Source organism: Lepus europaeus, chromosome 10, assembly GCF_033115175.1.
Source record: "Lepus europaeus isolate LE1 chromosome 10, mLepTim1.pri, whole genome shotgun sequence".
NCBI lineage: Eukaryota > Metazoa > Chordata > Mammalia > Lagomorpha > Leporidae > Lepus > Lepus europaeus.
In genome coordinates this window covers 20,596,033-20,622,320 of record NC_084836.1, presented here as the reverse complement: position 1 = coordinate 20,622,320, position 26,288 = coordinate 20,596,033, and the positions used below count along the sequence as shown (strand labels likewise).

General features: G+C 39.0%; 1 protein-coding gene across 1 annotated transcript; it reads left to right on the top strand.

The window, feature by feature from the left end:
• The first annotated feature begins 1,284 nt into the window (after nt 1-1,284).
• On the top strand, nt 1,285-26,079 carry ACTR6 (actin related protein 6). The gene is given in 13 exon segments (XM_062202002.1): nt 1,285-1,428; nt 3,224-3,341; nt 4,411-4,479; nt 5,349-5,472; nt 7,396-7,531; nt 7,628-7,684; nt 15,616-15,714; nt 15,808-15,886; nt 21,841-21,879; nt 21,881-21,929; nt 21,932-22,012; nt 23,179-23,317; nt 25,486-26,079. Coding segments are annotated over 13 exon segments (1,188 nt in total). The 5' UTR covers nt 1,285-1,360; the 3' UTR covers nt 25,616-26,079.
• The last annotated feature ends 209 nt before the right edge of the window (nt 26,080-26,288 follow it).

Below are 26,288 nucleotides of genomic sequence, written 5' to 3'. Positions count from 1 at the left end.
GTCTTATCATTTACTCTTCATAAAACAGTTCTGCAAGGGATTAATTATTAACATTAGCATTATAATATATAATTTTTAATGTATTCTATAATTATTACAATGATTAATATTACTCTAGATGAGTTAAATAAGGCATTGAGTGATTGACTCCAAGTTGTCTAGTAGCAAAGCCAGGCTTTGACCCAGCAGTTTGAATTCAGAGGCTGCACTCTTTTTTTTTTTTTTTTTGACAGGCAGAGTTAGACAGTGAAGAGAGACAGAGAGAAAGGTCTTCCTTACGTTGGTTCACCCTCAATGGGCTGCTACTGCCAGTGCATCGCAGGGCCCAAGCACTTGGGCCATCCTCCACTGCCTTCCCGGGCCACAGCAGAGAGCTGGACTGGAAGAGAAGCAACCAGGACAGAATCCGGCGCCCCAACAGGGACTAGAACCCAGGATGCCAGCGCCGCAGGCAGAGGATTAGCCTAGTGAGCCGCAGCGCCAGCCCGGAGAGTGCACTCTTAACGTTTTTTTATTTCAATAATAAAGCAGCTGCCTCATACAGTTGCGAACACTAAAGCAGGTGATACATGAGTAGGTAAAGCTCTGGGAATAGCTTACTCAGATGCAGTAAGTATTGTGTAGGTAGTAAGATTTATTGTCTTCTGCACCCAAGACCACATAACCATTTTGTGGGATAATCTGGGTTCCAATACAAAATTTACTCAATTAATGATTAAGGAAGGTGGGCCTGAGATATCCCAGCAACACATAGGAGGGGTATCTAATTCCAAGAAGGGGAATGGACAGAGAAGTGGGATGGACAGGGAGTATGTCAGATGTCTAAAAGCCTTTTTTTTTTTTTTTTTTCAGATGAGGAAGACAGGCAAACTTGGTCCTGAAGAATAAGTAGGCAGAAGAGGAGAGTATGAACGTGAGTTTAAAAATCAAAACCAAACAAAGTAGTTAAGAAAAATTACCCACCCAGCCCAGTGTCTATAGCCAAACGAGGAGTGTCAGGGCGTGAGGTCCGAGAGGCCTCATTTCCAGTTCCACGCTCGCCAAGAAATCTCACTACCTGACCTATTCGAACACACACACACACACCTGCAGGCGTGAGTCAGTCTGGGAAATAAAGAACACATGGCAGTTTCTCGTCGTTGAATCTCGCCATCAGGTAAAACGGATCAGGTTTGGAAACAGTGGATGCCAGCTGACGGGCCTGCCGGCTCAGCCGGCTGACTTCCGGCGTCCTCCGTTGCTAAGGTGACCGGAAGCGTGCCTTGACGCCCCGCCCACCAAACCATAGAGTTCCGGAAAAAGCCTGAGCGGAAGACTGGCGAAGGGAAAGCACGGAGGTACTGGTGTGGCTCGAGCTAAAATGACCACGTTGGTGCTTGACAACGGAGCTTACAACGCCAAAATCGGTTACAGCCATGAAAATGTCTCGTAAGTAAAGGGTGAGCGTGTACGCCTGGGAGTTTCACAGGCTCCGCCTCCTCTGTGGACTTCAGGGAACCGCGGCTCGCCCCGGAGCCGGAGTGATGCTTGGGTGGGAGGTGGGTGGGTGGCTGTGATGCTTGGAACTGGCGTTGATGGGGGTTTGGGTTAGGGGCTGCGCGGCCCCGGAAGTAGGATGGGTGTTTCGTTTTCTAACAGGAAATAGCCCGGGGAAATAGGTTTTCTGAGGTGCGTTCCCTCTGTAGATGCAGTTCATGAGCGAATCTTCAGTGTTTGTGGCGGGGGTGTGTGCATTTCCCTGGGGGAGGCGATTTTAGGTTTCGTCGGAACCTCTCAAGGCTCCGTGAAGCAAAAGCCCCAAAGCCATTGTCTTAGGGTCTAGAGACTTGGAATGCTTTTTTGGCTCACTGGCTGACCTGGTAGATGAGCTGAATTAAACAGGTATTACCGTGGCGTTCGTAGAATACATACTCGTAAAATGTATGATTGGATAAATAAGCAGGCCTAAGACATGGTTGTTGTTCTGTCAAATCCACAGAATTTTATTTTCCTTTCCCCTTGTCTCCTTTTCTTTTTAAAAAGGGAACACAAACCGCGTCTACTAGAGTAGGACTGTAAATTGTTAGTCTTCCTGGAAAAGCCTTTTGGCACGTGTCTCGTTGCTAATATCCTGTGACACATCAATTCTATTACCACTTACCTGAGGAATTAATTAGAGGTACTTGACAACTTAAGAACCAGGATTCTCTGTATTATCCATTTATACTGTTTATGGTAGCGAGGAAATGAGAAGGAAGCTAAATAACCATGAATAGCAAGTTGGCTCAATATAACACTTGTGTACTTTATAACCATGAGATTGACAACAATGCATATTTTAAAAATTATGTCCTCAAAGAATATTTTAACATGTAGACAAAATGCTGATAGTATGGTAAGTAAATAAGCAGGTACAAACCAGTTTTTACGCTATTGTCCCAGTGTCATGATTATATGTATATGTATATATGTGTGTGTGTGTATAATTTATATGATTGATAACAGATTTGATTTGTCTTCCTAAACAGATTGTAAGTTCCTGGTAGACATAAACCAAATTTAAAACTAGTTCTTACTTTCTTGCCTTTGTAACATCTTGCTGATTGAAAAACTTTGGCTGCCTGGGAACTTAGTTTTATGGCCAAAATTTTGAACTTAAGAATACTTTTACCTGAGTAGTATTAAGAATTTCCATATTGGAGTCAGAAGACTGGGACTTGTACCAAAGCTTTGGCTCTCGTCTCTGCAGTGGCAGAACAAATGCCCACCCACATGGATTTCTTGAAGACTGAGAAAAATAAAGGATCCAGTATAGAATATGTTACAAACTAGAACTTAAAGGCATTTTAGAAATTATTTTGGGGCCAGGCACTGCTTGGAGTGACCACATCCCGTATCAGAGTGCCTCACGTTGAGATTTGCCTGCCTTTGCGTTTAGCTACCTGTTAATGTGCGTTGGAGGCAGCAGATGGTGGCTCAAGTACTTAGGAGACCCTGATGGAGTTCCTGGCTCCTTATTGCAGCCTGGCTCAGCCCTGGCCATTGTGGGCATTTGGGGAATGGTAGATCCCTGTCTCTCCCTGTCTGCCACTCTGCCTTTGAAATAAATAAATCTTTAAAAAAGAATGAAAAAACAGTTCAGATAAACTAATCTTTTGCTTCTGAGAGTGGTAGCTAAGTAAGGGAATTTTTAGGAACTAAATATTTAGGACGTAATTATGTTATTTGTTTCTTTTATTTTTAGAGTTATTCCTAACTGTCAGTTCAGGTCCAAAACAGCACGTCTTAAAACTTTTACTGCGAACCAGATAGATGAAATAAAGGACCCTTCTGGACTGTTTTACATCCTTCCTTTTCAAAAGGTAATCTCGGCATGCCTTCTCTAGCATTACAGACCTAAGTTTAAAGATAATTTTTAATTGTATAAGACTCTATGTGTATGTGTGTGTGTGTGTGTGTGAGAAAATACTTTTAGAACTCTGAAAAAAGGTGACAAATTTTAACCAAGATGTTACTGAAACCAATAATTGAAATTAAGTTATCTTGATAAAAATAAATAACCCTGATTTAGTGATTGATTGTGTGTACTGAACGGGTATACATACATGCATTTTTAAGGATAATTTTAGTGCCTTTTATTGGATCAAAAACCCACACCTCTTTTTTGATAAATTAGAGTGGAGCCAGCGTTGTGGCATACCAGGTGAAGCCTCTGCCCATGATGTCAGCATCCCATATGGGCTCCGGTTTGATTCTCAGCCTGCTAATATCCTGGGAGAAGCAGCAGAAGATGGCCCAAATGTTTGGACCACTGCTACCCACATGGGAGAGCGGATAAAGCTCTTGTCTCCTGGCTTTAACTTGGCCCAGCTCTGACCATTGCAGCCATCTGGGGAGTGAACCAGTGGATGGAAGATCTCTCTCTCTCTCTGTCTCTCTCTCCCTTTCTCTCTGTACTCTTGACTTTCAAATAAATAAATCTGAAAGAAATTAAGAAATTAAAGAAAAAAGAAATTAGAAGTTAAGAGTATGGCTTTGCTATCAAGTTGGACCTGTTTAACCTTTCTTTTAATTTTTTTATGTTTATTAATATAGAGAACAGATTTTATGTATTTCACAAGTTCACTTCCAAGAAGACAACCATACTTCCCTCCTTTCCCCTACACATGAATTTTTAAAAAGTATAGAGAAGCATCTCTATGTATTAGGGTGTCTTTTGAATTCTTGATATTTTAGTTATTGTTATTTTGTAATTTTTTGACTTTTAAAGGAAGAAAAATTTGCCAAGTAATTGGTTTAGAATTCATACAGCATTAGGCTGGAAATGGTTACCATAAATAGATGGGAATCAGTGACTTGGAGCTATTACTCTGACTTTAGAAAATTGTTCAAATATTCTTAAATAATCAACTTGATTAAAACATTTTTTAGGGCTACTTGGTGAATTGGGATGTTCAAAGACAAGTTTGGGATTACCTTTTTGGGAAAGAAATGTATCAGGTAACAAATTAGAGTATGTATTCAAATTCTATTTTCATGTGTTACTTGAATGAAAAGTTAGAGCATTTATTTTAATATTTATAAACTTGCAAATACATTTTCAGTACATATTTGAGTTACTTAAATATAGCATTGCCCAGCTTTGATTTTCTAAACATTCAATACATGCAAATTAATAGAATTTATTTTGAAGTAGGTGGAGGTTGAATGGAGATAGTCCATATGAAACTCAAGGTTAAATTTTACTTGACATATCATTAGATAATCCCACTATGTAATTTTCATTTTACCAAGCAAATGTTTTTGCCTACATTGAGCGGGTAAATATTATAAGACAACTTCTTGCTTTTAGAGTCAATAGTGTGATTATAGCTATACTAAGAATGTTTATGTTTAAATTCTACAAGAATATATAGGAGAGAATTATGTAAACTTTAAATATATTGCATCTTGCCTTTTTTTTTAAAAAAAAATTATAGCCCCAATACTTGCAGCTATATTAATTACTTTTATATATGTATCTTTAAACAGTTTGACACTACCATTTAATTATTGCTACTAATAAGAAAGGTAAAGTTGCATAATACTCATTAACTACATGGATTCTTTAAGCTAAGATCACTAAGTAGCTACATGAACTTTGGTGGCTTTTCTGTGTCTTGGGTTGCTTAATTTAATAAACATATCTATTTGAATAAATAATGTATATATATATATATAAATTATAAATATATGCCCACTTAATAAAATGGTCATAGTAATAAGACATTAGGTTTATTGTTAGGCCTAAGTAATTTTATTTCTATAAAGCAAGTGTTGATGATAATCACTAGAAATTATAAAACTTTTTTTATTTTTCTATCTCATAGGTTGATTTTTTAGATACTAACATTATTATCACAGAACCATATTTTAACTTCACTTCAATTCAAGAATCAATGAATGAAATTCTATTTGAAGAATACCAGTTTCAAGCAGTATTGAGAGTAAATGGTGAGTTAAAATTTACATTGAAATTAAATTAACATGGATATGAGTATGAATAGCGTAAAGAAACTCTTAAAATCCCAGAATACGAAGGCAATAAAACAGAATTTTAAAACTTGATGTACTCACTGGGCCAGCGCTGTGGTGTGGTAGGTTAATCCTCTACCTGTGGCACTGGCATCCCATATGGGCACTCGTTCTAGTCCCACTATTCCTTTTCCAATCCAGCTCTCTGCTATGGCCTGGGAAAGCAATAGAAGATGGCCCAAGAGCTTGGGCCCCTGTACCCATGTGGGAGACCTGGAGGAAGATCCTGGCTCCTGGCTTCAGATTGGCCTAACTCTGACCATTGTGGCCATTTGGGGAGTGAACCAGCAGATAGAAGATCTTTCTCTCTAATTACATGGAAAATGCATTCTATGGAAAAACTACACATGGATTTCTTTTTTTTTTGTACCAAAATAAACTTACCTTTTAATTCCATTTTCCATGAACTTTTTAAAGTGCTCTCATAATATTTCTCTCCAGTGAAATAACTGGCCATGTTTCTAATCTCTAAAAGACTTTTCTGAGCTAGTTATCCTTTTTGCCATTGATGTGCTTGTTATTATTGTTGGTCAAAATAATTTTAAGAGCTTAGTCTGCCAATATGAGCGAAAACAATCTGTAAATGTCATTTAATAGCAAGTTTTATTACAGAATTACATGATTGTATACAGTTAAAACATTCAAATACAAGGAGACTTCAAAGTGTTCCTGGAAAATGGAATTAAAAGATAAGGCTGTTTTGGTGCAAAACTTTTAAAAGGCCATGCATATGAAGGGTCTTCAAAGAGTTAGTGGAAAAATGTATGTAACAGAAAAAAGCCATGCCTCATATTTAGCTTACAGATTTTAAGTATTTCAAGTTCTCTATACTGTTTACAAAAGTAACTTGTGCTAGTTAAGAGCATAACCTCAAGAAATGTTCTGAAGCAAGGATGATTTTGCTTCCAGGGGACGTTTGGCAGTGTCTGCAGACATTTTTGGTTGTCACAGCTGTAATTGTGCTGCAGGCTTCTAGCGAGTAAAGGTCACAGATGCTGCTAAATGTCCTACAATACACCAGGACAGTCCCCAACAACAAAGGGTTAACTGTCTGATTCAAACTGTCAATGGTTCTGAGGTTGGGAAAACCTGGAAAGCCATGCTGCCTAGGCTTGAATCTTGGCTCTGCTACTTTCCATGACATGACTTTGGGCAGGTTACTGAACTTCTCTATGCCTTGGGTTTCTCTTCATCTGTAAATAGGACTGTTCATGAGTATTAGAAGAAACAAGTTATGTAGAGTTTAGAATAGAGCCTGAGATATAAATTGCTAAGTAAACATTAGCTTTTGTTGTAATAATTACCATAAGTTTAGAAATGAGGGGCCGGTGCTATGGCACAGTAGGTTAAAGCCCCAGCCTGCAGTGCCGGCATCCCATATGGGTGCCAGTTAGCCCTGGCTACTCCTGATCCAGCTCCCTGCTAATGCACCTGGGAAAGCAGCAGAGGATGGCCCAGTCCTTGGGCCTCTGCACCCAACATGGGAGATTTGGAAGAAGTTCGTGGCTCCTGTTTGGATCGGTTCAGCTTCGGCCATTGCTGCCTCTCTCTCTCCCTCTCCCTCCCCCCTCCCCGTCTCTACCTTTCTCTGTATCTCTTTCAAATAAATAAAAATTTTTAAAAAGATATGAATATTTACTCTTAAAACCTGACCAACCAGTGTTTCTTTTTGTATTCCATACATTATCTATGATGTTTTGAAGTTTAAGCATTAGAAATACCATGTATCAATTATGAATATCATAAATTAACATCTTTAGTTTGTTCCATCTATTGCTTTAAATTACTGTTTCCCTTTTGTTTAATGTGTTCTTTTTCTTTTTTCAATCTTTTCGTGAATAGCTGGGGCTCTCAGTGCACATAGGTATTTCCGAGATAATCCTTCTGAATTATGCTGCATCATTGTAGATAGTGGATACTCCTTTACACACATAGTTCCTTATTGTAGAAGTAAAAAGAAAAAAGAAGCAATTATTCGGTGAGTGCATTTAATTTTTCATTATTTCTTATTTCATATTATTTCTTAGGATGAAATGTGTGATAACTGAGCCAAATTTGAATTCTCCCTTTTTAGGATAAATGTGGGAGGAAAACTCTTAACCAATCATCTAAAGGAGATCATATCTTACAGGTATGACTTAGCTCGGTTGTTTGAAAGGATAAGGTTCTAGGGATGGACTTTTTGAAGTTACTTAAGATTAATCCTTACCTTAATTTTATGAATAGAAAGGTGTTCTATATTATTGCTTAAAAAAATTGAATAATGTATGTAAATACTAATGATATTCATATCAGGAAGCTTTCTAGTATATATAATAGTTGTGTCTACCCAGAAGATATTTCTACATTTTGTGAAATTTTAATGTTTTAATAATTTAAAATTATTATACACGGACATGGTAAAATTAAATGTTAAATTTAACATGGGGCCGGTGCCGCGGCTCAGTAGGCTAATCCTCTGCCTTGCGGTGCCAGCACACCGGGTTCTAGTCCCAATTGGGGCACCGGATTCTGTCCCAGTTGCTCCTCTTCCACAGCTCTTCCACAGCTCTCTGCTGTGGCCCGGGAGTGCAGTGGAGGATGGCCCAAGTGCTTGGGCCCTGCACCTGCATGGGAGACCAGGAGAAGCACCTGGCTCCCGGCTTTGGATCATCGTGGTGCGCCGGCCACAACGCACTGGCTGCAGCGGCCATTGGAGGGTGAACCAACGGTAAAGGAAGACCTTTCTATCTGTCTCTCTCTCTCACTGTCCACTCTGCCTGTCAAAAAAAAATTTTTTTTAACATGGTAAATTAAAATGTACATGAACATGGTAACACAAAAAAAAATGCATATAAAAAAAAAAGGATCAAGGGCTGGTGCTGTGGCGCAGCGGGTTAACACCCTGGCCTGAAGCACTGGCATCCCATATGGGCACTGGTTTGAGTCCTGGCTGCTCCACTTCAGATCCAGCTCTCTGCTATGGCCTGGGAAAGCAATAGAAGATGGCCCAAATCCTTGGGCCCCTATACCCATGTGGGATACCCAAAAGAAGCTCCTGGCTTTGGATCGGCGCAGCTTCAGCTGTTGCGGCCAGTTTGGGAATGAACCAGCCGATGGAAGACCTCTCTCTCTCTCTCTGCCTCTCCTTCTCTGTGTAGCTGACTTTCAAATAGATAAATAAATCTTTAAAAAAAAAAAAGGATCAAAAAAGGAAAATAAATCTGAGATCTTTTATCTCCATCTCTCATGTCAGATCCACTCCACATGAAGTATATTTGCATTGTACCTATTTTTAAATTTTTAACCTTGATAAGCCTTAATAATATATTTCTGTTTCTTGATTAACTAGTATTAGTTTGGCTAGTATTGAAAGATGAGGAATTTAGTACACGTAGCCATTTCTCAACTCCCTTGCATTTCTAAATTTTAATCGTACTGTTTTTAGTTTTATTGTGTTTAAAAACAAGTATAATTCTTAAAATCTCAGTTACATGCTGCATTAACTTTGGTATGATAGTGTCAGTATCCCTTTGAAAATGGTTTTGTACCCTTTATGAGAAAATAAATGGATCTACATTTCTTTCTATCCTTCTTTCCTCCTTCTTTCTTTTAAAATTGTCACTAAGAGACAGAGACAGATTTTTCATCTGGTAGTGTACTCCCCAGACATCCATAACACATGGGGCCAGGTCCAGGCTGAAGCCAGGAGCCCAGAATTCAGTTCAAGTCTTCCATGGGTGTGGTAGAACCCAAGTACTTGAGCTATCGTCTGCCTAACTCCTAATGTGTATTTTAGCATGAAATTGATGGCACAGCTCAGACTCAAACCCAGTCACTCAAATACAGGATTCAAGTACCCTCCACAGTATCTTAACCAGCGTGCTGAATGTCTGCCCCTCTTTCTGTCAGGTGTACCATTAATTTTTAAAAAAACAGCTTTATTGAGATGTAATTCACATACTGTACAATAAAGCCTACAGTTATAGCAGCTTTTTTAAAAAAGATTTTTATTTATTTGAGAGGTAGAGTTACAGACAGTGAGAGGGAGAGAAAGAGAGAATGGTCTTCCATTGCTGGTTTACTCTCTAAATGGCCGCAATGGCCAGAACTAGGCTGATCCAAAGCCAGGAGCCAGAAGCTTCTTCTGGGTCTTCCATTTGGGTGCAGGGACCCAAGGACTTGGGCCATCTTCTGCTGCTTTCCCAGGCTATAGCAGAGAGTTGGGTCAGAAGAGGAACAGCCAGGACTAGAACCGGTGCCAACATGGGACTTTGGCGCTGCATGAAGAGGATTAGCCCACTACACCACAGCACCGGCCCTACAGTGGCTTTTAACATATTGATATTTGTCCCTTTTTCTTAAAGAAAAAAAGATTTATTTGAGAGGCAGAGTTACAGACAGGTCTTTCATCTGCTGGTTCACTCCCTGAATGGACCCAGTGGCTGTAGCTGGGCTGATCCGAAGCTAGGGTACAGGGGCTCAAGCACTTGGGCCAACTTCCACTGCCTTTCCAGGCCATTAGCAGAGAGCTGGATCAGAAGAGAAGCAGCAGGGACATGAACCAGTGCCCATATGGGATGCCAGTGCCATAAGTGGAGGCTTAACCTACTGTGCACAGTGCTAGTCCCATATATTTGTCCCTTAGAACAATTTTAGAACATTTTCATTAAAAAGGACAATGCCCATAGCCACCCCCTTAGGCCCTGTCCTCTCCAGCTTTAATACTTTCTGTTTTAAGTTTTATTTGTGAATAATTATAGACTTAGGGAGCTCTAAGAGTAGTACACAGTCTTGTGTGTGCTTAGTGACATTGTATTTAACTATTACAATATCAAAATGATAAAATTCACAATGATATATTAGTTAACTAGACTGCATACTGTATTCAGTTTTCACCATTTTTACATACCTTCATTTTGGTGAGTGTATACACAGTTCTATGCAGTTTTATTCCTTGTATAAGTTTTTTGTTGTCCTTGTTTTTTAAGATTGTTTCATTTATTTGAAAGGCAGAGTACAAAGAGAGGGAGATCTTACATCTCCTCATTCACTCCCCAAATAGCCATAATAGCCAGGAGCCTGGAACTCCCATCTGGGTCTCCCATGTGGGTGCCAGGGGCTCAAGCACTTGGGCCATCTTTGGCCATTTTCTCAGGTGCATTAGCAGGGAGCTGGATCAGAAGTGGGGCAATTGGGACTCTCATTGGCACCCATATTGGGTACTAGTGTTGCAGGTGGTGGCTTAACCTGTGCCACAATGCTGTTCCCATGTATAAGTTTTTATAACCACCAGCACAACCAAAATACAAAACTGTTCTATCACCACAAAGGAACTCCTGTGTACCACCTCTTTATATTTGCTCTCCCATCCTGGCTCTACCTCCTGACAACCACTACCCTGCTTTCCATCTCTATTTTTATTTCAAGAGTATTACAGAAGTAGAATCCTATAGAACGTAACCTGTAGAAATTGACTTTCTTCATTAAGCCTCATGCTGTACCATTTCTTCTAAATCACTGAGGTTTATAATATTTGCATGCTACTTTTTAACTGTAGTTAAATATCTTGCTTTGCAAATAGATTAGTTATTAAAAATAGAAAATCATAAATAGCATTTACAAAATTATAATTATGTGAATGTTATTTACTGCAGAATTGAATAAAATTAGACTCAGTTTCAATAAGTTTGGATATTTAGGTTCTCACCTGAGTGAGATTAGAAGCAGCAAATTAGGAAAGCAAAGTCGACATTAACCAGAACCCAGGAGCTTGGGTCTAGACACTATACATTTGACCTTGAATGAAAAAGAATCATGTATTTAAAAAATCAGGACTTTTGAATTTCAACTTTGAAGAAAAGAAGCTTATAAGAATAGTTGGATATACTTCTAAAAAAAAAAATAGTAAAAGGGAGACTTTCTTTAGTATGGTAAAAACATTTTAAAACTGTAATAATTTTTTTAAAGATTGTATTTATTTACTTAAAATTTTATTATTTGAAAGGCATAGTTGGAGGGAAAGAAAGATACCTTCCATCTGATGGCCAGGGCTGGGCCAGGCCAAAGTCGGGAGCCAGGAGCTTCTTCCAGGTCTCCCACATGGGTACAGGGGCCCAAGCATCTTTAGCTATCTTCTGCTTTCCCAGGCACATTAGCAGGGAGCTGGATTGGGAATGAAGTAGCTGGGACTCAAACTAGCACCCTTTTGGGATGCTGATGCTGCAGGCAACTAACCCGCTGTACCACCGTGCCAGTACCAAAACTGTAATAATTAAATAAAGTGATACTAACAGTTCTCTACCATCTTTCTGTGATGATTCTCATGATTGTCCTGGCTGATGCTTGCAGGGCATCGGCAATACTGAGAAGAGAGTAGGATGCCAGGTTCTCACTAGGCAATGCTCCAAAGTCGTCATCTGGGTTTGGCAGTGAGGATGAAGCATGGTTATATTAACAAATTTGAAGTCATTGATGATCATTGATGAAATCATTGATGAAAAAAATCATTGTGAACAGGCAAACTAAACAAGCGTGGCATACTCATCCCCAGATTTGATGGGCAGCTCAAAGATCCAGGAAAATGGAATGATTTGTTCCCATCCTGTCAGTTTGGTTTCATTGTACTGACAAACTCAGCTGCTGTAATGGATGGTGAAGTAAGATGAAAACACACAGGAAGGAAAGTCCTAGGATTCTACTTCTAGAGGTGGAACACTATATGCGAATAAACTGTTTCAATGGATTTAAAAGGAGAGAGAGAGACAGACTGAACAGTTAATCCTGAATCAAACTTTTTTTTGAAAAGAAATTATTTGGAAGGCAGTACAACAGAGAGATGGGGAGAGACAGAGGGAATATTCTATCCACTGGTTCAAACACAGCCGAGCCAGGCCAAAACCAGGAACTGGGAGCTCCATCTGAATGTCCCACATGGGTGACGACACCAAACACTTGGGTTAGTTGCAGGATCAGAAACTGAATAGCCAGAACTTAAACTAGCACTCCAATATGGGTTGTGGGCATCCAAAGCAACAGTTGAACCCACTGTGCCACAATACCCATCCGATGTGTAAAATTTTAAATTTCATTTGTTTTTATTTATTTTAAAGGCAGAGAAAGAGACCATGGTTTGTTTCCTATTACTGTAGACCTTGATGCCACAGTGATGGCTCAGATAATTGGATTCCTGTGACTCACATGAGAGATCTGGATTGTGATCCTAGCTCCTAACTTCAATCCTGGCCCACTCTACTTTTGCAGGCATTTGGGGAATGATGGGAGCTCTTGGTGCTTTCTATCCCTCTCTCTTAAATAAATAAATAATTTCTTAAAATCCCAATATTTCAATTCAAATTAAGAGAATTATTTTCAGAAGATGATGTTGCATATTTGTTTGACAGTCTTGTTGACTGCTGATCAGAGCATAACTTGAATTGTTCTGATAAACAATTTGGCAATATACCAAAAAAACTAACATTACTTGATATTCTTTCTGCCTCCAGAGTATGAATAAGTAATAAGGTAGTCAGAGATACGGATTAAAATACATTTCATCGATTCTTTTTTTTTTTTTTTTTTTTTTTTGAAGATTTTATGTATTTATTTGAAAGGCAGAGAGAGAGGTCTTTCACCTGCTGGTTCACTCCCACGTGGGTGCAGGGGCCCAAGGATTTGGGCCATCTTCTACTGCTTTCCCAGGCCATGGCAGAGAGCTGGATCAGAAGATGAGCAACCAGGACTAGAACCAGCACCCATATGGGATGCTGGTGCTGCAGGTGGACGCTTAGCCCACTATGCCATAGCACTGGCCCCCATTTCATTGATTTCGAGTTGTATTTTGTTCATATTTTACTCTGAAATTGTTGTGAATTTTGCAATCCTTAATACCTTAGAATTGTTACGTTTAATGAGCATTTTTCTTCTGATTGGTACAATGGTACATCTTACAGAAGATATAATATGATATATAATGATATTATAGAAAAAACATACAAGCAGTGTTTTAATTTATTGAGTATAAGGACTGAGCTACACACATGATAAGCATTAGGAAAATTACTTTTTACAACTCTATTAAATAGGTGCTCTTACTGCCCTTTTTTATTTTAAATTTTTAAAAATAGTTATTTATTTATTTGAAAGAGTTGGAAAGAGAGAGGGAGAGACAGAGAGAGAGAGAGAGAGAGAGAGATCTTCCACCTGCTGGTTCCCTCCCCAGATGGCCACATCAGCCAGGGTTTGGCTAGACCAAAGCCAGGAATAGGAGCTTCTTCCAACTTCCACTGCTTTCCCCAGGCCATTAGCATGGAGCTGGATTAGAACCAGCACCCATGTGGAATGCCAGTGTTGAAGGCAGCGGCTTTTTCCACTACACCACAATGCTGGCCCTCTTACTGCCCTTGTAGAGTTGAAGCAATTGAGTCCCAAACAGACAAAGTATCTTATCTGCTAAGTTGTGACTCAAACCTATGTCTGTAACGCAGAGTCTGTGCCAATAAACACACAAATATCTTCCCTTCCTGACCTAAATTTCCACCATTAGAAACATGGATAAGGCCGGCGCTGTGGCTTAACAGGCTAATCCACCGGGTTCTAGTCCCGGTTGGGGTGCCGGATTCTATCCCGCTTGCCCCTCTTCCAGGCCAGCTCTCTGCTATGGCCCGGGAAGGCAGTGGAGGATGGCCCAAGTCCTTGGGCCCTGCACCTGCATGGGAGACCAGGAAAAAGCACCTGGCTCCTGGCTTCGGATCAGCGTGGTGCGCCGGCCGCAGCGGCCATTGGAGGGTGAACCAACGTCAAAAAGGAAGACCTTTCTCTCTGTGTGTCTCTCTCTCTCGCTATCCACTCTGCCTGTCGAAAAAAAAAAAGAAACATGGATAAATAAAGTTTGATTGACTATTTTAAACCGGTAAAAAATATTTTTAAAGAATATAATAGCAGGGGGCTGGCACTGTGGCATAGTGGGTTAAGCCTCTGTCTGCAACACTGACATCCCATGTGGGTGCCAGTTCAAGTCCTGGTTCCTCCACTTCCAATCCAGCTCCCTGATGATGGCCTAGGAAAGCAGAGGAAGATGGCCCAAGAGCTTGGGCCCCTGCACCCATGTGGGAGACCTGGAAGAATCTCTAGGCTTCTGGGTTTGAATTGGCCCAGCTCTGGCCATTTTGGCCATTTGGGGAGTGAACCCAAACTCTCTCTGTAACTCTGCCTCTCAAATAAATAAATAAATCTTTTAAAAAATAATATAATAGCCTAAGATAATTAGATGATATTTATATTGAAAACAAAATGTAAACATGTATTATAAAAATGTCTCCACAGAAAAAATATTTGATGGGCTGGCATTGTGGCATAGTGGGTTAAACTGCCACCTGCAATGCTGGGATCCTATGTGGCTGCAGGTTTGAGTCGTGGGTGCTCTGCTTTTGATTCAGCTCCCTGCTAATGCACCTGGGAAAATAGCAAAAGATGTCCCAAGTGCTTGGGCCCCTGCACCCACTTAGCATACCCAGATATAGTTCCAAGCTTCTGACGTCCACCTGGTCCCAGGGCCCTTGTGACCATTTGAGAAGTTAACAGTGGATGGAAAATCTCTGTCTCTAACTCTGCCTTTGAAACAAATAAATCTTCAAAAAAATTTTTTTGATGGAAATAAACTCACTTTTTTTTTTCTGTTTAAATTGAGACTGTCTTTTCTTATAATCACTCATCAAATATTTATTCAACATCTTCTATGTGCTTGGTACTGTGTGCTGACTCACAGTGCTTTTGTAATCAGAAAAGAAAGTTTAGAGTTAAGCATTGTAGCAAGATTCTGTTCAGGATGGTTGGGGTAGGGGGAAGTTTGCTGGTTAGTTAAACCTTGGCACATTAACACATGTTTTCCATTTTCCTACCTAAAAACTGAACTAATAATCTGTTCTCAGAGAAATAGTATTTCATCAAGTTAAATATATTTTATACATTCAAGAGCTGAATATGTTGAAAAATCAGTTACTTGAAAATTTAATTCCAGAGAAAATATTTGAAATGATAAATATGGGTAATATTTACATTTTTTTCAATTTTATATTTTGTTAGGCAGCTTCATGTTATGGATGAAACACATGTGATTAACCAAGTGAAAGAAGATGTATGCTATGTCTCTCAGGATTTTTACAAAGACATGGACATTGCAAAGTATGTATGCTGATCATCTAAAAATTGGAAAGTTGGTTCCTGAGTAATGTTACCCATAATGAAAACATTTCATAAATCTATTTTGTTTTCTAGATTGAAAGGAGAAGAAAATATAGTAATGATCGATTATGTTTTGCCTGACTTCAGTACAATTAAAAAGGGCTTTTGTAAGGTAATTTTTGAAATCCTCAGTATTTATTCTAATGATCACCTCAGCCAGATTTGAAAAGCAGTTCATTTCCAGCGAGGAGTGGCAGGGTCATAGGGAGCTGTTGATTTTCCTGTTGGCCATTTCTCGAAGCACAGTATATAAATTTGACTAACAAATTTCTCATAATATTTATTAAGAAAAAGCACTTTGAACCTAATAATAGAACATGGGACAAATCTGGAGATAAACAGTTTCCTTACTTGTACTATAGTTCTGTAACCCTTTTCTGCTTCCTTAAGAATTAATTTAAATCCACTTAGAAATTGGTTATTTTCTTGTTAACATATTGACATAGCTAACCCAATGCTGGAATTTATTTATGTTTGATCTGATAGAATCCAATTTTAGTTGAGAAGGGCAAAATCCAGTGCACTTTGAAAGTGTTGAGAGGCAGAGAAGCAGTTTATTTTTGATGGAAAAATAAACTCATTTCTTCTTACCTTTGATCAGTTCAGTTAAGACAGTTCTGTGTTTGGCTAAATGTGAAATTTGCCCTTCCAGTTACAGGCTTGATGGCGATGATTGGGAAGTTAGAAATCTTTGGTTAAAAATGTAAGCACAATTGCACAAAGAGACAGTTATAATATTCATTGTAGTACATTTTAAAATAGTGAAAAATTGAGAACAGCCTAAATATCTACCAGTGGAATAAGAATAAATAAATTTTCATGTATTCATACTATAAAATAAACTAATAAAATGAAGTAGGACTACATGAGCGCGTGGGTGAATCTTGGAAGCATGATGTTGAATAGAAAAGCACAATTTAGAAATCAAGGTACACTTTCAGTGTATGCAGAATAATTATGCTATTTAGGAATACTTAAATATATATATAAAAGTTAACAAAATGGAAGGGGGTGTGTTAACTTATTTGTGAGGTTGGATTAAGCTGATTGGTAGATGCATGGGTTTTATGTAATTATAGTTAGGATGCCTGAAATTTATATATATATTATATATATATTATATATATTATATAAAATTATTATATATATTTATATGACAGATTATTGAGGTGAGATATAAATCAGACTTAAGACTACCTCAGTAGTGGGAATTGGAACAGATTTCCAATCTCCCCAAACCTAACATTATTGGAATCACCAGGGGGTACTTAAAGTCTTTAACCATGTTCTCAGTTCCTTTTCCAAGAAATGTTTAGTGTGTACTTCTTAAAAAGAAAAGAAATTTTCTTCCAGATGATGGGACAGTCAACTAGGAAATATTTCTCCTTTTAAAAATTTCTTATCTGCCTTACCAATGATAATCCATTAGTTTATGGAGTATTCAGTATTCTCTTTTTAAAAATATATTCATTTTAGCATTTTTTCTAGATCTTAGAAGAGTGTCATTAGTTGTTGGACCTCTCAGTTGCAGAGATGCCCACTTGCTCGGGAGGACGCCCAAAGATCCAGACCAGTTGATGCAAAAAGCACGAGGTTTTTATTGAACGTTTGCGCAAACGGGCCTCCACCTCAGGCAGTGAGGAGCCCTGAGCGGCAGTTTCACACAGGTTATATAGGCAACGAATTAGCATATGGAATACAGAGGTGACACGGGATTGGCTGGTTCGGAGGGACAATTAGCATACCGGAGAATGCTGAGGAGAGTGCTGAGGGAACCAGCTGAGGAGAGTGCTGAGGAGAGTGCTGAGGGAACCAGCTGAGGAGAATGCTGAGGAGAGTGCTGAGGGAACCAGCTGAGGAGAGTGCTGAGGAGAGTGCTGAGATTCTCTGAAGGGGAGTGGCAGCTCTGCTCTGGGCATGCCTAGAGGTTATCTGAAGGGGATTGACTTTTCCTTCCCAGAGAACGTCCTGCCCGCTGGACTCTGGGGAACATCTAACCTCTTAAGAAGCCCCTGATATCTGCCCAGGCCTAGTTTCTTGTCCCTCTCCCCCATAAGGGTCCTTCATAGTATTTGGATTGGAATCACATATATTTTATGAATAATTTCTATATTAGGCTTAACCCTAAGTTTTATTGACTTTCTTTAATACTTTTTTCATTGTTGGCTGATGTAGAACAGCTTTTTTTTTTTTAAAGATTTATTTTTATTTATTTGGAAGAGTTAGAGAGAGGGGTAGAGAGGTCTTCCATCCACTGGTTCACTCCCTAGATGGCCGCAATGGCCGGGGCTGTGCGGATCTGAAGCCAGGAGCCAGGAGCTTCTTCTGGGTCTCCCATGCAGGTGCAGGAGCCCAAGAACTTGGGCCATCTTCTACTGCTTTTCCAGGCCATTGCAGAGAGCTGGATGAGAAGTGGAGCAGCTGGGACTAGAACTGGCGCCCATATGGGATGCTGGTGCTTCAGGCCAAGGTGTTAACCTGCTGTGCCACAGCGCCAGCCCAGAACAGCTTTGATAAGGACTAATAAATATTTATAAAATTTGAAAAACAAAACTATATAAAATTAAGAAATATATTTGAAAACTTTTTTTTAAAGCTTCATTTTGTTTATTTGAAAGGCAGAGTTACACAGAGAGAGAGGCAGCAGAGAGCTGGATGAGAAGTAGAACAGCTGCAACTCTTAACTGGTGTCTATATGGGATGCCGGTAATGCAGGTGGCGTAATACCTGCGTTACCCCATAATGCTGGCTGCTATATTTGAAAACTTTTTTACTGTTAAAACTCAGATTTTTATTTTTTTATTTTTTTGACAGGCTGAGTGGATAGTGAGAGAGAGACACACACAGAGAGAAAGGTCTTCCTTTTTGCCGTTGGTTCACCCTCCAATGGCCGCTGCAGCCGACGCATCTCACTGATCCGAAGCCAGGAGCCAGGTGCTTCTCCTGGTCTCCCATGCAGGTGCAGAGCCCAAGGATTTGGGCCATCCTCCACTGCCTTCCCAGGCCATAGCAGAGAGCTGGCCTGGAAGAGGGGCAACCGGGATAGAGTCCGGCGCCCCAACTGGGACTAGAACCCAGTGTGCCGGCGCCGCAAGGCGCAGGGTTAGCCTGTTAAGCCACGGCGCCGGCCTAAACTCAGATATTTTATTAGTTTATTAGCCAATATTTTAAAATGCTTAGTTGAAAGGGGAAGCCTTGATTTTCTAGTGCTAGTAATAGTAATAAAAATAAAGTTTACAATATCATTACTGATTACAAACGATAGAATTTCAGTTTTATTTCTGATCAGAAAGAGGATGCCTACCACAGTGCATCCTCTGTGTAAACACAATAAGGTGTTTACTTGGCTTATGTAAATTGAGAAAACTGCCCTTGTTGTTAATGATTACCACTTTCTGCAGAGCTGTTTATTGTAACATGAACTGATCATTTCTTTAATGGTACCAGGACTAAATCTGTGAGGGGTGTGTAGTAATCATGGGCTACATTGAATAAAATAGCAACTCCCAGGCACCCTTCTAAGTTCCTTCATTTTTCTGTGTCTAAAACAAAAATCCTTTGGAATTGTACTCTTAAAAACAAAACCTACCAGGAGTACCAGAGTACATATCAATGATTAATGACTTTGGTGCTAACATTTAACAGGAATATCTGGTTCTGGGTTTCTGCTGATTAGCTCTTTGATCCTGGTAAGTCATGTGGTGCTGTTCTGCAAATCAGTGCTATAAATAAACTAGATAGCCTCCATTGTTTTGTCAACTGAAATTTGCCTGTCTGCATCTATCCCCAGGTTATTTTGAATGTTGGCAATATGAGTTACATCCTTTAACTCAAGGCAGTGCCAGTTTTAAATTATTTTGTAAATTCATAGGAAATGTTTTCCATTCCATGTAAGAAAGAATATTTCTTTTACTTTTTTTTTTTTTTTTTTTTTGACAGGCAGAGTGGATAGCGAGAGAGAGAGACAGAGAGAAAGGTCTTCCTTTTTGCCGTTGGTTCACCCTCCAATGGCCGCCGCGGCTGGTGCACCACGCTGATCCGATGGCAGGAGCCAGGTGCTTCTCCTGGTCTCCCATGCTGGTGCAGGGCCCAAGGATTTGGGCCATCCTCCACTGCCTTCCCGGGCCATAGCAGAGAGCTGGCCTGGAAGAGGGGCAACCGGGATAGAATCCGGCACCCCAACCGGGACTAGAACCTGGTGTGGCGGCGCCGCAAGGCAGAGGATTAGCCTGTTAAGCCATGGCGCCGGCCTAAGAATATTTCTTGGGCAAGGAATAATCTTTTTTGTTATCATAGCAATAATTTAATTAGTTTAAAGAGGATTTCTAGTTTTTTTATTCTCCCTAGAGTATTGTGAATATTGTGTGATTTTCAAGATATTTTATTCCATAAGAATGTTTTGAGCCTGGAATTCCCAAATGATAGAAATGTGAATCATTCACGTCCAGGTTATCAGTGGCATTGAAGTAGAAACAGTATTTTGTGTGTGCTTTGGGTGACTATATGAATGTCCTTGAGTACATTACATAACCTTGCTGAGCTCACTATACCATTAATAAAAGGACAATATGTCTGTCTACAGGGTTATGTGATAGTTCAGTGAGATATGAAAAATACCCAGTACAATGAACGACATGTTGTTGGCTTACATGCATTATCCAAAAATGTATTGAATACTTGCCATGTACCAAGTTATTATATGTATAAATATATATATACACATATTACTCTTTTAAAAAATAGTTTATTTGAAAGACAGAGTGAAAGAGGGAGAGAGAGAAATGAGATAGATCTTCATTCTGCAGGTAAACTCCCTAAATGGCTGTCATGGTTGGGGCTGGACCATGCTGAAGCTAGGAGCCAGATCTCCCACATGGGTATTAGGGGCTCTGGTATTTAGACCATCATCTGTTGCTTTCCCAGGTGCATTAGCAGGGAAGTAGATCGGAAGCAGAGCAGGTGGGACTCAATTGGCACTCCAATATGGAATGCCATTGTCTCAAGAGGTGGCTCAACCTGCTGTACCACAACAGCAGTCCCTATATTACTCTTAATAAATTATTAATCTTTCTTTACATATATTTTGAGTACTTTTATATCTGTATAAAGGGTTGGGATATACTTTGTTATGAGAGGAAATCTGCACATATATAAATTAAATTAAATGCATGTCTAAAACTGAATCAAGGAGAGTTACTATGATTCTTTTTAAAATTGAGAAGGGACAATTATTTTAATGATGTAAATTGCTGTGGAAGGAGATTATTTTTTTCTGGTCACTTTAGGACAAAGCTCACAGAATACGTAGGTTGGGAGAAAATATGAGTTATGGTTGTTTAAAGTTTGTGTTTGTTGTGCATAAGCCTCATATAAAATTAGTGTCATAAGGTAATTTCAAAGATATGGAAACTGATTTTGAAAAATTTGTAGTAACAACAATTTTTTTTCATTTGACTATTAGTTGGGGCTTTATTTGATCTTATTTATTTATTTTGTTTAAGAAATACAACTTCATGCATTTAATATATACGGATTTGGGAACATGATGCTTCTTCCCCACTACCTCTTTCCTACCCGTGCTCCTATCTTTCTTCCTCCAACCACTTCCCAACAAAAATTTAAAGATGTAGCTTTTTTGTACAGGGGAAAAGGGAACTTCTAACAGAATTGAGGCACAGTGTCTAATAAACATCTAAAGTTGGGGAGTGAAAGTAGATAGTGGTAGGATTCAAGACATGGTAAATATTTTTTACCAGAGTACATTCTTTGCAAACTGAAATCAGCATATCATGATAGATGGATTATGAAGTTCTCCTCTGTTTTCTTTCTTTCTGTTTTAAAATGTATAGAATAAAGATGCCAGATTATTTTCAGGGAAATAGTCAATAGAAGTCCAGAATTATTTGTTTCAATTTAGCAACAGGAAAGAATGCCACATTTTTCTAATTTTTGAGAAAGCTGAAACTTCCAAGAACATGATTAATATATTACTATTACATATTGCTAATCATTAGTTATGTGAGTTGGTAATGTAGCTTTAACATTTTATTTTATTCTTTCTTTTAGCCAAGGGAGGAGATGGTATTGAGTGGAAAATATAAATCTGGGAGAACAAATTCTTCGTTTGGCCAATGAGCGATTTGCTGTTCCAGAAATACTTTTAATCCTTCCGATATAGGCATTCAAGAAATGGGAATTCCAGAAGCTATTGTCTATTCAATTCAGAACTTACCTGAAGGTACATAACCAGTATAGTAAAATATTGAAGAATAAGGGTTTTTCTGAAAAATCATAAATTCAGTGAACTCTTGTTTGAGTAACTTCAAGAAAGTAGCAAGTCTGTTTTATTTGTGGAGATTTCCAGATCCCATAATGCTCTTTAATAACTCCTGCTTGACTGTCCTATATTATAAACTTGATATAGGAGAAGTTGTTAATAGTGTATTTAAACTTGAAGAATGTATTTCTCCAAGAAGTGTTAAATTGCCTCATCTGTTTCAGAAAAGATTCAATGTAACACAGATCTGCACTGAATAAAAATTCATAATTTAACAGTTTAATGGTTTTCAGCTATTGATGGGACTGACTTATTCGAGTTTCAGAGTACTTTTATATGTTATCTACTTAGTTCATAGGAAACAGCAGGTATTAGAAAATTTAATACATGCAGTGTGTTTTCCTCTCATTAAAAAAATTATGCTATCAACTTAACATAATTATTTCACAAGTATTTTTATCTTAACTTCACATTTGATATAAAGTTGCAGCTACAATGTTTACAACATTTTGTGCTACCCTGTTTTAATATTTTATCATGAGACTCAATTCAGGGGAACCTTGTCCTCACCTTAATGAGTATTAGGTGGGATGGCCAGCACTTATCAGTTCCTGGTGGATTTCCACATAGTGTTTTCTAGGCTTTTAATACTGGCTAACTTTATGGCACCTAATGTTTACAATCATGTAATATATTAAGTTGTTCATACTTAGATCCTTTCTTTAAATATTATTACAGATTAGGAGTGTTTTTCACTGTCAAAGGTATATATTGCAAAATAAACCACTGTCTTAGTGAGATAACATGGAAATGTGGGCTCAGAAGTACTCATTTATGCATAGCTTGCACATACTTAATAGGAAGCTGCGGTTCAAGTCCCTTAGCTTTTCCTTTTGAAGTCTGTGGGGTCATATTTCACTGCATTTAATGTCTCTGAATAAAGCAACTGCATTACAAATCTTAAAATGGACCTCAAAGATTATATGGTCTCTCAACTGGTAACTGTAATCCCTAATTGCTTTTTACCTAATCCCTCATCCAGATCTTTACAGAAAGATAAATAAACAGATTATCTAATGCTTTTTGTCTTCCCTTTCTCCACCCCTACCCCCTTTTCTTTTTTAAAGAAATGCAGCCACATTTTTTTAAGAACATTGTTTTGACAGGAGGAAATTCCCTTTTCCCTGGATTTAGGGATCGGGTTTACTCAGAAGTTCGATGTCTCACTCCAACTGATTATGATGTTTCTGTTGTGCTACCTGAAAAGTAAGTGTTCATTTACATAGAAACAGAACATGAAATCTTGTAACTAGGTGGTCTACAGGCAGACTTGAGTTTAAAGCCTGGTCCTATCATGTTAGCAAGTTTATTTCATCTATTAGATTGTCATTTTCTTTGTCTTATCAGAATTATAAACTTTATATTTCAGTGAATTAAATAGGATTCTGTGTAGAGTGTCAACCATAACATTTGCTACATAATGAGTGCTCAGTTAATATAAGATCACTTATATATAGTAAACCAGTCCTTATTTTTATAGACAGAAAATAAGGTTATTATCTGATTTATCAGAGATGTATCATTTCTTGACAGCTTCTATTAAGAGTAGAAATTTAAGAATTGAGGCATCAAGATAAGTTATGTCAAGGTGGGTGTCTGGCCTGGTTTTTGGGATGACTTGTCCTATATAGGAGTACTTGAGTTTGTTTCCTGACTCCAGCTTCAGTTCAGACCCTGGGAAGCAGTGGTGTTGGCTTAAGTAATGGGGCTCCTGCCATTGTGGTGGAGACCTGCATTGAATGCCTAGCTCCTAGTTCCACCCCAGTCCAGCCCAGCCATTGCAGACATTTAGGGGATGAACTTAGTGGACAAGAGCTCCCTTTGCCTGTTTGTCTCCTGAATGAAAAAATAAATAAATAAATAGAGATGAGTTACTTCAATTCATAAGTTATTTTGGATTTCTAAAAAAATTCTAATTGCCTTAAATGAATTTATTCATCTGACATTTTAACTTAGTAGTCAGAGCTTTTTTTTTTTTTTTTCCAATAATTTATTTGAAGGAGTTACAGAGACAAAGGCAGAGAGAGAGAGAGAGAAAGAGAGAAAGAGGTCTTCCATCTGCTGGTTCGCTCCCCAAGTGGCCACAATGGCTGGAACTGTGCCAAACCGAAGCCAAGAGCCAGGAGCTTCTTCCAGGTCTCCCACACCAGTGCAGGGGCCCAAAGACTTGGGGCATCTTCTTCTGCTTTCCCAGACCATAGCAGAGAGCTGGATCAGAAGTGGAGCAGCCAGGACTCGAACCAGCACCCATATGGGGTGCCAGCACAGCAGGCACTAGCTTTACCTACTATGCCACAGTGCCAGCCCCTGGTCAAAACTTTTTATGTCTACCACCTACCTTATTTATGAGAGAAAGCAGCATCACTTTTACTTAAGCTGTAAAGAAAATTAAGGTGGCACTTTAGAGCTGGAAGAAGTGCTTATAGATCATCCTATTCAGTCCTTATTTCTTTATTGGGAAATATATTTGTAAATAAATAAACATGGGCTCATGACTTGGCAAGTGCCTTAACATTGAATTATGAGCAGTTGATCAAATTAAAGCTCAGTTCATTGGCCGGTGCTGTGGTGTGGCAGGTAAAGCTGACTCCAGCAGTACCGACATCCCATATGGGTGCCGGTGCAAGTCCTGGCTGCTCCACTTCCAATCTAGCTCTCTGCTATGGCCTGGGAAAGAGTAGAAGATGGTTCAAGTCCCTGGGCCCCTGCACCCACATGGGAGACCAAGAAGAAGCTTCTGTCTCCTGGCTTTCGATCGGCTTATCTCTGGCCATTGTGTCCACTTGGAGAGTGAACCAGTGGATGGAAGACCTCTCTCTCTCTCTCTCTCTGCCTCTGCCTCTCTGTAACTCTCCTTTCAAATAAATAAATATTTAAAAAAAAAAAAAAAACCTCAGTTCACTTACTTTATTTTTTTGAAAGGCCGAGTTACAGAGAGAGAGAGAGAAAGAGAGGAGAGAGGTCTTCCATCCTCTGGTTCATTCCCTAAATGGCTGCAGGCCAAAGCAAGGAGCCAGATGCTTCTTCCAAATCTCCCATATGGGTATATGGGCCCAAGCACTGGAGCCATCCTCCACTGCACTCCTGGGCCACAGCAGAGAGCTGGCCTGGAAGAGGGGCAACCGGGACAGAATCCGGCACCCCGACCGGGACTAGAACCAGCTGTGCCGGCGCTGCAGGCGGAGGATTAGCCTAGTGAGCCACGGCACCGGCCACACTTATTTCTAAACCTTAAATGATTTTCCGTTAAGTTGGGTAGAGCTTGCCACATTTTAATTACTAATGTTTCAATCATTTTACTTGTTAATTTCTATAAATCATCAGTTGATTTCTATAAAATCATCTGGATTCATTTATTTTATGTTTACTTTCAGTCCTATTACTTATGCTTGGGAAGGTGGAAAATTGATATCAGAGAACGATGATTTTGAAGATATGGTGGTAACAAGAGAAGACTATGAAGAAAATGGACACAGTATCTGTGAAGAGAAATTTGATATATAACAAACATTTCTGAATGAAAATCGCGACTAGTTGTGACTGAAAGGTTTACTGTCAATTTTCCTTTAGAGTTGGTTAAGGACCTGTGTTATCTTTCACCCTAATATAAAGTCTTAACTAAATCCTTCGACCCTTGGCTAATTTTCACAGTCTTCTTAGCTACATTATTACAATAACCTGTAACTTAATTCATAATTTTATTTAGAAATTGGACTACCATGCAATAGTTATGAGAATATGTTGTATGAAAGAGGGCACGTTTTTTAAGTCTAATTCTTCATTGCCAGGAGCACAAACTGAACTTTTTCACTGGTCTGTTTTACTTAGTAGGTAATTTTTCATTACTTTACTAGGAGTTGGCCAAAGTGTTTACAGGATAATATGATTTCTCTCTCTTAGATCCAAGTATTTTATTTAAAAATCATTATTTGTATTTATACATAATAAAGTTGGAAAGACTATGTGTAATGTTTATTTTTCACTTAGAATGAATGAGTGGATACCAAAGCCTATTTACTAAAGACTTTAAAAAATTTTTTATTTATTTATTTGAAGGCCAGAGTTACAGAAAGAGAAGAAGACTGATATATATACAGAGAGAGAGAGCTTCCATCTACTGGTTTATTCCCTAGATGGCCGCAGCTGCCAGGGCTGAGCCAGGCTACAGCCAGGAGCT